The sequence below is a fragment of the Ranitomeya variabilis genome, chromosome 8 (genome assembly GCF_051348905.1).
Source record: "Ranitomeya variabilis isolate aRanVar5 chromosome 8, aRanVar5.hap1, whole genome shotgun sequence".
NCBI lineage: Eukaryota > Metazoa > Chordata > Amphibia > Anura > Dendrobatidae > Ranitomeya > Ranitomeya variabilis.
Window position 1 is genome coordinate 82,021,243 of NC_135239.1, and position 14,399 is coordinate 82,035,641.

The 14,399-nt window shown below is 42.0% G+C and overlaps 1 protein-coding gene across 1 annotated transcript in view; it reads right to left on the reverse strand.

Moving 5' to 3' along the window:
- The window catches only part of SLC25A24 (solute carrier family 25 member 24), a 47,271-nt gene that overhangs the window by 15,064 nt on the left and 17,808 nt on the right, over nucleotides 1-14,399 (reverse strand). The window contains exons 2-7 of the mRNA XM_077276078.1: nucleotides 6,205-6,331; nucleotides 4,528-4,615; nucleotides 4,144-4,255; nucleotides 3,830-3,988; nucleotides 3,163-3,312; nucleotides 684-791 (exon numbers count right to left, since the gene is read on the reverse strand). Coding sequence (XP_077132193.1) covers nucleotides 684-791; nucleotides 3,163-3,312; nucleotides 3,830-3,988; nucleotides 4,144-4,255; nucleotides 4,528-4,615; nucleotides 6,205-6,331 — 744 coding nt within the window. The remainder of the gene's footprint in view (nucleotides 1-683; nucleotides 792-3,162; nucleotides 3,313-3,829; nucleotides 3,989-4,143; nucleotides 4,256-4,527; nucleotides 4,616-6,204; nucleotides 6,332-14,399) is intronic.

Here is a 14,399-nt window from a genome sequence, read left to right on the forward strand (position 1 = left end):
GGTGTTGGACCACACCCTTAGATGGGTATCCATTATACACGGTATATATTTATTAGTGACCACAAAGTAAGGAATGCAGTAAAATAAAGATAACATTTCTAGTCCTCCAGTAAGTTCATTGTTGCTCCACCTCGCACCATTTTTTGTGACCAGTCACGCAGTGGTGACATGCTGACTAGATGCACAGGACACCTGCAATCACCGGCCTCAGCAGTCATGTGCTGGCCACGCTAATGTCACCACTGCAGCCAGTTATTGGGGTTCACATGTATGTTGACAGTAAATCATCAGTACAGGACACTAGCTCAAACACAAGCAGGACCACCAGGGTGGTGGTGCTAGAGCAGCAAGGGATTTACCAGGAAAGTATAATACTGTTAGAATATTTTTTACATTCCCTGCTTTGTAACTATTTAAAAAAAAAAAAAACTGGAATCCCTTTAGGCAGGAAATTTCCAATTTTGGTTAATTGTAGGAACAAAACAAATTATTGATTGCATAGCCGTTGGTATAGATGTACAACATTTGACATCAGTCGCATCCTTGATTGTGCCTGGATAGGTTTTTAGATTTGCAGATCAAGACAATGTATTTATCATCAGGGGGAAAGGGGGTAAATACTTTTCTAACTGGTCTGAATGAGTACATATACAATACTCTAGCATAAGAAGAGATTTCAGAACCTCCATAGGATATATTGAAGTCTGCGCTGTGGCTCCAGCCAGAGACCCAGCAACAAATCGCTCTGCTGTACCCAACTTGCCACTGCGGGAGCTGAAGATCTTCTTGTACTGAAAGAAAAAATAAAACATGACATTTTGGAATTTCTCAAGAGGCATCCTCTTGACTTGGAATTGCAAGTCATACATTGTAGAAAGTTCATTTTACAGAAATTACATAGCCCAGAGACAGTAAGCATATGGCTCACCAGCTGGTCATGCCACATTTCATTATAGTGTGCATTTCATCTACAAGTGCAAAGAAATATATGCTATAAAATTCTCTTAATTCAGCATCGGGGGGCCAAGCAGGTGTTTCAGATTGCTGGACAAACATGGAGAAGGAAGGGAAACAATAGCAAATCTGACGCCAGATTCATAGAAATCACCACTAAAGAAACGTATTGTGTTCGCCTTCACCAAATATAAAGTGATAAAAAGCTCCTCAGAAAACTAAAGCGGTCTTACATGTGTCCGTACTTTGACCAACCCAACCCATAACACGGTGGTCTTCAACCTGTTCAGCTAGTATGAAACTACAACTGCACTGACAGTCTGTAGTTTATCGCAAAAACTGGAGAAGAGGTTAAACAAGACCGACATAGAAGATGATCTGCACCCTAAATATCTGATTGAAAACATTTTTACCCACGTCTGTTACCTATAGTTCTAGAAAGATTAGTATAAAAGAATAAAATCATGTTGTAAAATATACACACGGATTAATTAAGTAAAACTGGCTTGGTTCGTATTGTGCCAAGAGAAAAGAAAGAGTTCTCTATAGAGCTGTATCTGCATGCAGTGCCATCTAAGGCTACTTTCACGCTAGCGTCGTTCGACGCACGTCGCAATGCGTCGTTTTGGAGAAAAAACGCATCCTGCAAAGTTGCCTGCAGGATGCGTTTTTTCTCCATTGACTTTCATTAGCGACGCATTGCGACGGATTGCCACACGTCACATCTGTCGTGCGACGGATGCGTCGTGTTTTGGCAGACCGTCTGCACAAAAAAAGTTCCATGTAACTTTTTTTGTGCGTCGTGTCCGCCATTTTCGACAGCGCATGCGCGGCCGAAACTCCGCCCCCTCCTCCCCGCAACTCACAATGGGGCAGCGGATGCGTTGTAAAACTGCATCGGCTGCCCCCGTTGTGCTTTTATTTCACAGTATGCGTCGGTACGTCAGCCCGACGCACTGCGACGGGCCCGTACCGACGCTACTGTGAAAGTAGCTTAAGACTATGACAGACGCTGTGGTCCGGCCAATGCATTGGTCATAGCATGAAGCCATGCTGTATATAGGACGCACAGTCATTGGGAGAAATGGGCATCTATGCACCAGGATGGCCAATCTGATGGTGTAGATGATGCTCAGTCATTAAGAAATGGGCAATTAAGCACTAGGATGGGCATTCAAGCAATGAGCAACTAACCACCATATTAGGCTAGGTTCCTCTTTGCTGGGAAGCTAAACAAATATGATACCTTTCCTGGGCTGCCAGCCCACAATTATATGGGTAGATAGTAGTGATGAGCGAGTTGCTCGAGATTTCCCAAGCACGCTCGGGTGGTCTCCGAGTATTTGTTAGTGTTCGGAGATTTAGTTTTCATCGCAGCAGCTGAATGATTTACAGCTAGTAGCCAGCCTGAGTACATGTGGGGGTTGCCTGGTTGCTAGGGAATCCCCACATGTAATCAAGCTGGCTAATAGCTGTAAATCATTCAGCTGCAGCGATGAAAACTAAATCTCCAAGCAGTCATAAATACTCGGAAGTCACCCGAGTGTGCTCAGGAAAACCCGAGCAACGAGTACACTCGATCATCTTTAGTAGATTGGATACTGCTGTGATTTAGACCGCCATAGGCTGATGGGTAGCGTGCCCAGTTAGAGAGCCTATGGATACAGTACAAAGACTATCACTTCCAAACAGAAAACACAGCAAAGAGGTTGCCAACAAAGAGGACTGCCTTGTCGCTGGCTGTTGGGCGTACATGAATTGGCCAATTTATGTGATAAGCATCTTCATTTTAATCTATCTGCTAGAACAGCAATGCAATTCCAATTTGATATATCTCATGTTTTCATGCTATAGCGCTAGAGTGCAGCTTTAATTTGTTAGTTATTTATGTAGGTGGCTACTCTTAGCTTGCTCCTGTACACCTGTTTTCTGTTTGGAAGTGACAGTCAGTTCTTGATATTTATAACACTATGCCAGATTACTGTAATAAAACAGTTAGTCTGTGGTCATAAAAATGGGGGGTCCAGAGGTTACAATTGCAATTTAGCGCAGTGATCAGACAAGGCCCAAATGACCCCTTTGCCATATCAAGCTAGCAATACTATAGTTAGCACATAATGGCTACAAAGCCATGGTACATAATTTGTTTCAAGTATCTCAAATGATAGGTGGAAGCCACCATAAATGATCCAGTATTAATTCTATTACCTGCTCATATGCATAAAATTTCATCGCCGTCTCAGGGGCAATTTTGATGACATTCACTCCATTTCCTCGCCACAGGGACCGGATGCCTCCTTCCTTTACCATTTGCTTCAGACCACCTAACATATTCGAGCCTCCTTTGGATCCATGAACCTGGCGTATTGAGAAATGTATTAATCGGGTCAAAAGACAATGATTATTTCTTGCTGCAAATTGCATCAAGACAAACAGAAGCAAATTTGATAATCTGTGAGCACCATGATAAAAGGTTAAAATACACTTAGACATTTACAGAAATTGATACTGATAGCCCTCTCTACTGCTGCTGTCTATTAGAGCAGGTAATCAAGTCTGAAAAAGTCTTTAACTATGCACTGGATAGGTGAAAACTGATAAAATGATGTGTCTCACTAAAGGCCAGGATGGGAGACGTCTGTGTCCTCTTCTTCCCTGGGTGCAAACTGCATCCCATAGGAGCTGAATGGAGTGGCAGGTGGTCCATGTGCCCTGCCTATACATTCAAGCCCATGACACTGATCAAGACAGTCAAGGACACCGCTCGGCTGTAGACTGCAATTCTATTCAACTCTTCTAGTCTTGTGGCTTTGGTGGAACCAGGGAAAATTGAGGGACACAAGTACTTCATTTTGGCAATATGATGTTATAGTACCTGCATCATGACTTTCAGACGATCGAGGGGCGCCGTTCCTGTACGGGACACAGCTCCTGCCATCCCCCCAGCCAGAAGCTGTTTCCACCATTGACCGGTCTTCTTCTCTTCTTCAGTGAACTCATCAGGGATGGTGAGGCTGTCACCAATATCCAGAACCTGGCCACAGCATGAGATGAATAGGAAAAAAAAGAGACGTTAGTCACCCACTTTACTCACAAACTCAATATAAATGATTAAAATAATTACAGGTAAATACTGTAAGGGATGAAAACCTATGGCTGGAGAGGAGTTTCCTTTAGTTTTAGTCTTACCGTTGAATGTTTCCAGTAACGGATAATTTCCTGTATGTCATCAGCCGGGTTAAATAGAAAATGGTCCCTCCACTCATTCCAATCAACAGTAAGGGTCCCATCTGCATCCATACTGTTAGAACAGGAAAATAATTACTGCTTGGGGTTTTGTATGAAAAACAAATGGACAAAACAGACAGAAACTAGTAGAATTTAGCAGGACAATATATTTGTTCCTTGGACCATGTCAGACATCTTTCTCCTCCTCCATCTCATTATTCCAATACTTTCCACTGAAACAATCACATCCTTTTAATTAACGTTAATGTTTGTTACAACCCCTCACAACCATGTCCTCCATTTCCTTGACAGATTTACCAAAGTATTTAAAATAGTTTTCCGGACCTTTTTAGGATTTTCTCAGCATGGTCTGATGAAATGTTTATGCCCAAAGCCTTTAACGAATTCATGATCTCAGATGATTCGATCTTCCCTAAAATACAAGGGGAAAATTATGAAACCACCACGTTATAGATACAAGCAAAAATAGTATTTATAAATTAGGAAAGTTCGAGGCTTCCTTCTTCAACCATCATATCTTTTAGTAATATTTCCTACAAAAGACCTTTATTAAACTTAAAGGGGTTCTCCACTTTCAGGAAAGTGACCCCCAGCGCCATTAACCATGTCATTCCCTACTGCGGTGACGCTGCATCCAAACCACCAAGACCTGAGCAGCAGCAGGAAGTCAGTGCTGAGCCTGGAGAGAGAGAGTTTCTGCTCCTCTCGCTGTTTTAGGCATTTTGGTGATCTCGGGGTCCACTTCCCTGAAGTTGGAAAACTCCTTTAGTTATGTTAGATGGATAGGGGCTACACTGGTCACTATTACAGAGGTTCATAGGCTAGAAATTTAATTTATGATTATTTAGCAAAAATTCAATAATGATGAAAATAATCAACATTTTTCTAATGTAAAGCTATTTTCACACGTTGCATTTTTCAGCTTTTTTTTTCTGCAGGCAAAACCTGCTCTCTTGGCAGTAAAGAAGCTGTATACAAAAAGCAGGCTTAGCTGTGTTTTTGCTGATTTTTTGGTGTGGATTATATATGTGTCACTTGTCCATAGTACAGATTTAATGAACTTAGTTTTATTCACCAAAACAAAAGTAAAAACACATGGTTGCATTTTTATTGCACTTTCTCATTGCTTTCTATTGTGAAAAACCCTGCTAAAACGCTGACAGAACTGACATGCTGCATATTTCAAAAATGCGGCAGTTTTCCACTTCAGTCAGGAAAAAAAAAACAAGTGTGCAATAGAGATTTCTGAAATCTCATAGCTTTTGTTAGTACTGCAAAGAGCAGCTTTTCATTTGCACAAAAAAGCTGCAAAAAAAGTAAAGTGTGAATATAGCCTAAAGGTAAAACACGCTGCAGTTTACAGGACCAGCTAAGGGAATGAGATTTTTGAAATCTCATCTACACGCCACTTATTTTTTCCTTGTGGATTTGAATCAAAGCTTTTTTTTGTTTTGTTTTTAAATTTCTAGTATATTGATTCTTTCGACATTTTTGCCATGTTTATCACCATTCAAATGAGTAAAAAAGCAAAAACAATGCACAAATTTTAAGCAGTGTTTTTCCTGTCAATACTCTAGTTGTTGATTGTAGAATAATCTTCTTGAAATATTCAACGTGTGCACATACCCAATGACCAATGGCGGTCTAATACTGGCAGGGCAGACACTGGGGGACCGGTGGTGGTCATACACGAGATCGTTGGCCAATTCAGTTGACATTGGCGAGTTCAGACTTACTGTATCTCACGTGTATGTTTAGCATGAGTAAAGGGTAAAACTGAAATGATCCTATCGATTCCTGTACCGGAGATTAACCATAAACTACACACTGTAAGGATCACCCGACCATCATCTCCTGATCTCTTACCTTCCAAGACCCTTGAGAAAGGGCAACACATTTGACATATTCTTATTGAAGAGTATGCACTGTATTAACTAATATAGGATAAAATTCAGCACCTAAGATACAACGTTGATTTGCAAGATAGTACGAATGCCTCACCATCTTTATTTTTATCCAGGCTGGTAAATGCAATTCTCATTTTTTTCTCATGATCTTCCAAATATTTCATAAATTCCCCAAAGTCCAACTGTCCATCCTTGTTTGTATCTCCAGCTGCAACAATTTTCTATAGAGAAAAATGCTAGTTATCAGTGTAAAAAACAAAAACTGCACATTTGAAGAACATTTGAAAATATAAGACGCAAAATGGGGTAAAAGTGGCGAGGTTCAGAGGTGTAACGATCATGGCCACAGTGGCTGCGACTACGACTGGGTCTGTGAGGGACAGGGGCGCACAGATACCAAAGGATAATTCAACTGGATGTGCGTCCGAGGATACATATTCAGATGAAATGTATTGTGGTGCAGAGACCTGCCGGGTCCCTGCACTGCAACATACCAAGCCGGCTAATGAGAGGCCAGCAGCTGACATTGGCAGGAGGATAATGGCAGTGATGTCATATGTCACCCATAGCAGGCACACCAATGTGAGCTGCCGGCATCTGTGCTGGGTACAGAAGAGGACGCCGCACAACATGGGAACAGGGGAAGGTGAGTAGAATTAATTTTTATTTATTTTGGGTTAGAGAACAGTGGCAGAATGGGGGACAGATATAACAGGATGGAACCCAGGATAGGGGGCACATGTACCAGGAAAGGGCCCAGGATTGGGGACATATTTACCAGAAAGTAACACATATATACCAGGAAGTAACCCAGCATGGGGGACATATATATATATATATATATATATATATATATATATATATATATATATATACACATATACACACACACACACACACACACACACACACACACAAGGAAGGAACCCAGGATGAAGAGAATATATACCAGAATGGAGGACATATATACGTATTAGGATCGAACCCAGTATGGGGGACATGTATACCAGGAAGGGCCCCAGAATGAGGGACATTACTACATAATGGAAAGGGGGCAACACATACGCACTTACAGTTATATGAAAAAGTTTGGGCACCCCTATTAATCTTAAGCTTAATGTTTTCTAAAAATTGTTTTTTTTGCAACAGCTATTTCAGCTTCATATATCTAATAACTGTTGGACGCAGTAATGTTTCTGCCTTGAAATTAGGTTTTTTGTACTAACAGAAAATGTGCAATCTGCATTCAAACAAAATTTGACAGGTGCATAAGTATGGGCACCCTTATCATTTTCTTGTTTTAAATACTCCTACCTACTTTTTACTGACTTACTAAAGCACTTTTTTTGCTTTGTAACCTCATTGAGCTTTGAACTTCATAGCCAGGTGTATCCAATCATGAGAAAAGCTACTTAAAGTGGCCACTTGCAAGTTGTTCTCCTGTTTGAATCTCCTCTGAAGAGTGGCATCATGGGCTCCTCAAAACAACTGTCAAATGATCTGAAAACAAAGATTATTCAACATAGTTGTTCAGGAGAAGGATACAAAAAGCCGTCTCAGATTTAACCTGTCAATTTCCACTGTGAGGAACATAGTAAGGAAATGGAAGAACACAGGTACAGTTCTTGTTAAGGCCAGAAGTGGCAGGCCAAGAAAAACATCAGAAAGGCAGAGAAGAAGAATGGTGAGATCAGTCAAGGACAATCCTCAGACCACTTCCAGAGAGCTGCAGCATCAACTTGCTGCAGATGGTGTCACTGTGCATCGGTCAACTATACAACGCACTTTGCACAAGGAGAAGCTGTATGGGAGAGTGATGCGAAAGAAGCCGTTTCTGCACGCACGCCACAAACAGAGTCGGCTGAGGTATGCAAAAGCACATTTGGAGAAGCCAATTTCTTTTTGGAAGAAGGTCCTGTGGACTGATGAAACCAAGATTGAGTTGTTTGGTCATACAAAAAGGCATTATGCATGGCGGCAAAAAAACACAGCATTCCAAGAAAAACACTTGCTACCCACAGTAAAATTTGGTGGAGGTTCCATCATGCTTTGGGGCTGTATGGCCAATGCCGGCACCGGGAATCTTGTTAAAGTTGAGGGACGCATGGATTCCTCTCAGTATCAGCAGATTCTTGACAATAATGTTCATGAATCAGTGACAAAGTTGAAGTTACGCATGGGATGGATCTTTCAGCAAGACAATGATCCAAAACACCGCTCCAAATCTACTCAGGCATTCATACAGAGAAACAATTACACTGTTCTGGAATGGCCATCCCAGTCCCCAGACCTGAATATCATTGAACATCTGTGGGATCATTTGAAGAGGGCTGTCCATGCTCGGCGACCATCAAACTTAACTGAACTGGAATTGTTTTGTAAAGAGGAATGGTCAAAAATACCTTCATCCAGGATCCAGGAACTCATTAAAAGCTACAGGAAGCGACTAGAGGCTGTTATTTTTGCAAAAGGAGGATCTACTAAATATTAATGTCACTTTTCTGGTGAGGTGCCCATACTTATGCACCTGTCAAATTTTGTTTAAATGCAGATTGCACATTTTCTGTTAGTACAATAAACCTCATTTCAAGGCAGAAACATTACTGTGTCCAACAGTTATTAGATATATGAAACTGAAATAGCTGTTGCAAAAAAAAACAATTTTTATAAAACATTAAGCTTAAGATTAATAGGGGTGCCCAAACTTTTTCATATAACTGTATAGGGTTTAGAATGCTACAAGGGCCCATACATTTGAAAAAACATGCAGGAAGGGGGACGGGTCCAAATTTTGCACCTGGGCCCATCAGACTTTAGTTACGTCATTGGTGAGAGGACCATGTAATTATTTCCAGCAGGGAAGCAACTTATTGGCTCATGTAGAAAAATGAGTACAGAACAGAACTGGAGGAGCTGCCATCAGCAACAGATCTGATCACCGCTTACATGTCCAATGTTAGAAAGAATAAATAAAAAAGGAAAAAATTGGTTGCTATAGGTAACAACCAATTCTTAACTTAATCCTGAATATGTCCTGTAACCTACTTACTGTGCAGTGTACAAAAAAACAAAAAAAATATTGGTAATCGTCACATGATTCATGCCACCTGAACCACAAGCGGTTCGAGTGTGAGATGCCTACAACCGTCATGGACAGTAGGTTTTACTCTGAAATTCATAGTTAAAAACTGGATGAAGTGACTCGTCCCAAAGACGGATCCCTGCCGCCTCTGAGACCGTGGAGGAATGTCCCTGCCGGCTTCTTCTCACCCACTCATGTAGACTGACAGGTCCAAGTGGGTGTCTTTATCAGGGGCATGTACTACTTTTTCCTGTATGAACGGTTATCTGATAACTTTTGTTAAGTACAAGTGGGTGCTGACTCATTAGGTGCCAAATACTTTGATTGCTAATATCTAAGCAACAGTGAGATAAAAGAAAAAAAATTGTGAAAGGTTCTTGATGGGATTGTCCATTTTTTGGGGACAGTTTTGTTTGTTTGTTTTTTGTTCTTTAAATACATGATTTTGGGGATAAGAATAATTTTTACAATTGGGTTTGATTTTACGGTTCTACATTTTACTTTGATGTGGTCTGTAGCTATTAATCAGCTGAGAAGAGTTCAGAAAAAGACAGATAAAAGAGTTACGAACTTTCCCATCAGAAGAGGCAGATTGACACACTCTCAGTTAGGCTGGAATCAGATGTGAGCATCGGATGTGATATACTATAATGACCCACGTCTCCAGCTTTGCTGCAGGCGTGATCCAAGTGTCAGTACCCTGTGCTCCAATCCTCTCACATGACAGAATTGCAGGAATTAATTTCTCTGTCTCCTGCATTGCCTGTCTCGGCATATATCGGACTGCACTCGGATGACATCTGAGTGCAGTCCGATAATTCACACACACTCAGACTTGTATGGATGCCTGTGAGCAGAGTCTCACTGTCAATCGCAGCATGCTGTGATTGTTTTCTCATGTGGATTCGGCATTAGAAATTAGTCGCTGACCTGCACTGCCCCATAATATAACACTGGGCCGAGTGCTATCTAATACAACATGGCCGAGTACCGAGTACTATGCGATGTTTTCTGTTTGTGTGACCCCGGCCTTAAAGTGACAGTCAGCAGAGAATGATTGTTCAAACCACGTTGCCCACGTTGCCCTTCATCTCCATCTCTCCCCATCTTTGATTGACAGTTCTGGCTTCATAGAGATGATGACGGGTTGCGACAGATGGAAACCAAGCAGGTGGGAAAGCGTATATAAATGTTTCGCTACGATGCACCGAGCGCCAGTACTTGGATTGATCATTCATTCTGTGCAGAGTGTGTTTAACTTATTTTGCAGTTAACAATTTGTAATGCAGCAGAAAGAACGGAAAAGGCAAACTGCAAAATTTTTCCGAAACCCAAAAATTGCAAGAAAATAAATTTTTAGTGCCAATTACGAGAATTTGAGTAAAAAAAAAATCCCCCAATTGCTGACCTATAACATCCCAGATGTGCTCGATGGGAGACAAGTCTGGAGACCCTGCAGGCCATGGCAGCACGCTCAGGTGCTCACAGCAACATATGACTTGGAACATTCATACTGAAAAACAGCTCCAGGGACACTTTTGGAGAAATGGTGGTACGACTGGTTCCACCATCCAAAGTAATGGCATTTTTTCATCATCTGCATATTAGTCACGTGACTATTAACTCTGCCATATTCATAATTCCACAACTATTCCTTCTTGGGTTTGCAATTTAAAATGCTGAGGAGTGTAAATATGTCCAAATGTGACATGCACAACACTAATAGCTGCTGTCTATACAGAGGTTAAATGTAGTTGCTATAACAAACTGCAAACAGCTATTGTGCCAGAAATCGGAATAATGTTTGCATTATGAGGTTATAGTTTGGCTTTCCTTTGTCTGTATTGTAAGCTGTAACTTCTGGGTTTCCTAGCTGGTCTGATTATCTGAAGTCAGGACCTGGAACCCACAGGGATATCCACAGAGTAAATGTATACAGACTGTCTGATGCTATGCACAGCTGACTGGAGAAGGCCATTATATGCATATACAGATAGGGAAACAAAATCAGCAAAATGAAAACCTGCTGCATCGTGTAACTACACGGCGAAGGCCGATTCACACCCGAGGTCCTAAATGGCACAAACAGAATTCATGTGAAAACCCGATCCGTCACACAACTCATGGAGATGGAAGCAGAAGTGCACCACTGACCATTGCGCCCGATGCTGGGTGGGGGCCGCCTGAATGTGTCAGGTTATAAATTGGGGAAACAAAATCTCTGCTGGAATAGAAGTTGCTGACCGCTCCTGCCGGTGATTCCGCGGCTTCCACTGACGTCACATTAACAGAGGAGCAGCTTCTCATGCCCTCTGCTCTATTAATGGGCATGACTGTAGACTTCAAGCTGATTGACAGACGGCTCCCTACTGCCTAACTGCGGGGAACCAGCTGTCAGTAATGTCAGCAGTCATGCCCAGTTGACAGAGCAGACTGGAAGACGATGAACTGCTCTGTTGACGAGTAGGAGCAGCTGAATCGCCGGCAGAAGTGGTCGGTGATCGCTCTTGAGCCAATGCTGGGTAGAACAGGCAGGTAGCTGCCTGTTAGCAACTACCTGCCTCCTCATTTCAGGCCCATTGTAAAATTATATATATATATATATATATATATATATATATATATATATATATATATATATATATATATATATACATACACACTCGTATATCAGTCCTGGACAACTCCTTTAACATAAGAGTGTGCTTCTTTGCTGTAATGCGGGCTAGGAGTCATTGTATAAAACAGAATTTTATAAAGTTATACAGCCAGGGAGGATGAGAGTGGATGAGCCCACGGTGTATTCGGCGACCGTGTTTATTTAAGGTGTGTGAGGCAGGTCACTGCTTGCAGGTACAGACGGCTGGGGAACTGAATGTAGATAATGTCCTGGTGGACTATGATAATAGGATAGTCCATTACTACGTAGAGCAGCACATATACTATTCTATATGGCAGCCACCGTGCAGTATTTGGCCCTTTAGGCTGTGTTCACAGGTTGCAGCCACATAATAAATGGCATGATTTGTTTTTGATAACAGCTTTGATAAAAGCAGCTTCATCATCAATAAAATGTACATCCGTTGAGCTGCATAACTGTGTAACAATTAAAGGGTTATTCCCCAAAAATCAAGTTATTTGCTATCCCTTTGCTGATCGCTGGGGATCCAACTCCTGGATCTCTCAGTGATCTTGAAATCGGCGCACTGAAATCCTACGAGCTCTGCGGTCCAGTCCTGAATAGAGCAGAATGCACAGGCATGATCTCCGCTCCATTCATTGCCTATGAGACTGTACTCCGCAGCCCCACAGACAATGAATGGATCTGTATGGATACCTCCGCTTCATTTATCAACAGACCTGTCAATCACCTGAACCAGCGCTTGGAGGGCAACAGACTAGTCACAACTACCCATCCCAATGGTCTCCGGACAGTTCTTCATACTATATAGCTTCAGTGAAATATATACATGGCTGCAGTCGTGCAGTCAGGCTCTGGATGAGGCAGCTGACAGGTTCCCTTTAAAGCTTTGGATACAATAGCCCTGATTCATCAAGCCTAGCATTTTGTATGCCATTCTGGATGAAGTGTGTACTGGAGTAAAATGCACCAAACTTATAAAGAGGAGAGAGCCCCTTAATGAATTTTGAGCATATTTTAGCATGCATGTGCTCAGTCGCTAGCAAAGGCAGCCATGTACACGACAGGCGAGCATGCATGTGTTCTCAAATGGGAAATGGGATTATGCCACTGCCAGATACATCCAACACACTTAGTACATCTTTCCTCTGATATCTGCCATGGTGGTGACTAGTGGGAAAACCATGGTTGTTTGGTCCCAGCAAAGTCTAAGGGTTCTGCTGACATTTATCTAATGGGTATAGATGGATAACCCATCCATCCCCGTACCATATATTACACACTTTTCCAGGGTAGAAACTTTGCTCTACTAAATCTTACAGATGCAGATACTGTGGAGCAGAACTAATGGTAATGTGTCAGTCCATGGACAAGAAATGTATATGTAAGTCCTATGTTAGCAGAATGTACTTTAGTCGGGTTCTCTATAATTCTGTGCTCACAGGCAGCAGATTTGTTGCAGAAATTTCAACGACTGTCCTATTCATGTGACTAAGGCTTGTAAAAAAACCCAATATGCTCAGCACTAATTAAAGCAGTGTTCACCATATCCAGTGCTCACAGCCCACAATGGACCACGTTTTCACGATTTTCTTAGTTTTGCACAGGTGTCAGAATTATTATCAAAGTATTAGAACTGGTTGCACGTTCTCTCACCTGTGCTATACTAAGGAAATCCTGAAAACACAATCAGCTGTTGTCACACTGTGATGGTCTTAGGTAGGTGGGCCTCAAACTGTCCCTGAAACTGGGACAATAACTATCCCTGTCCCAAGGGTACTCTTCATGGTAGAGAGGCCCGAGTCTCCGACCTCACTATGCTCCTGTTACCGTAATTCCTGATCTGTCCCCTCCCCCACCCCATAAAGCCTGGGACAGAAATGTAATGTGAACAAGACACAAAAGACAAAACAAGGATAACAGAAACCCTCCATCATACAAAAGTACCAACAATAGGAAGGAGGATAGGGACAGGGAGGAATAAACTAAATGGGAACAAGGACCAGGAGATAACTACACACATAATAGTAAACACGTCCAGAACAATTTCTCTCCAAACACTTAGCTTAAGCACGCAGCACAGGAAGACGAATCTACAAAAACAACAACAAACTCCTATTCAGCATAGCTCTCCTAGGAGCAAGGAAGCAGAGCTTTCAATGGCAAGACAGAGAGGGTCTGGCCAGGTTTTATAGGAAGAGGTAACGACCCGATCAGAAGTAGCAGAAAATGGAGCTGCAAGTTTCTGAACAGCATAGAAAGGGTCATTAACCTCTTAAGCACCAAAGCAAAACAAATTAATTTAATATAGGACCAAAAAGCACAGGCTAAACAATATGCAGTGATCTTCTACCCCCAGATCTCCCAGGAGGACATGACACGCTCATAATAGTTGAGGGGCTGTAAGGACTGGATTTGGGAAATGCTGATCTAAAAGAATCAAGAGAATACACAGGTGCACACTGTCTGCAATACAAACAATGTTAGGGTATGACTCCACGATCAGGATGGCCGGCGGTATCGCCGCAGCGGCGAAGCCGCTCGGCGCTAAGCCCCGCCCCCTTTC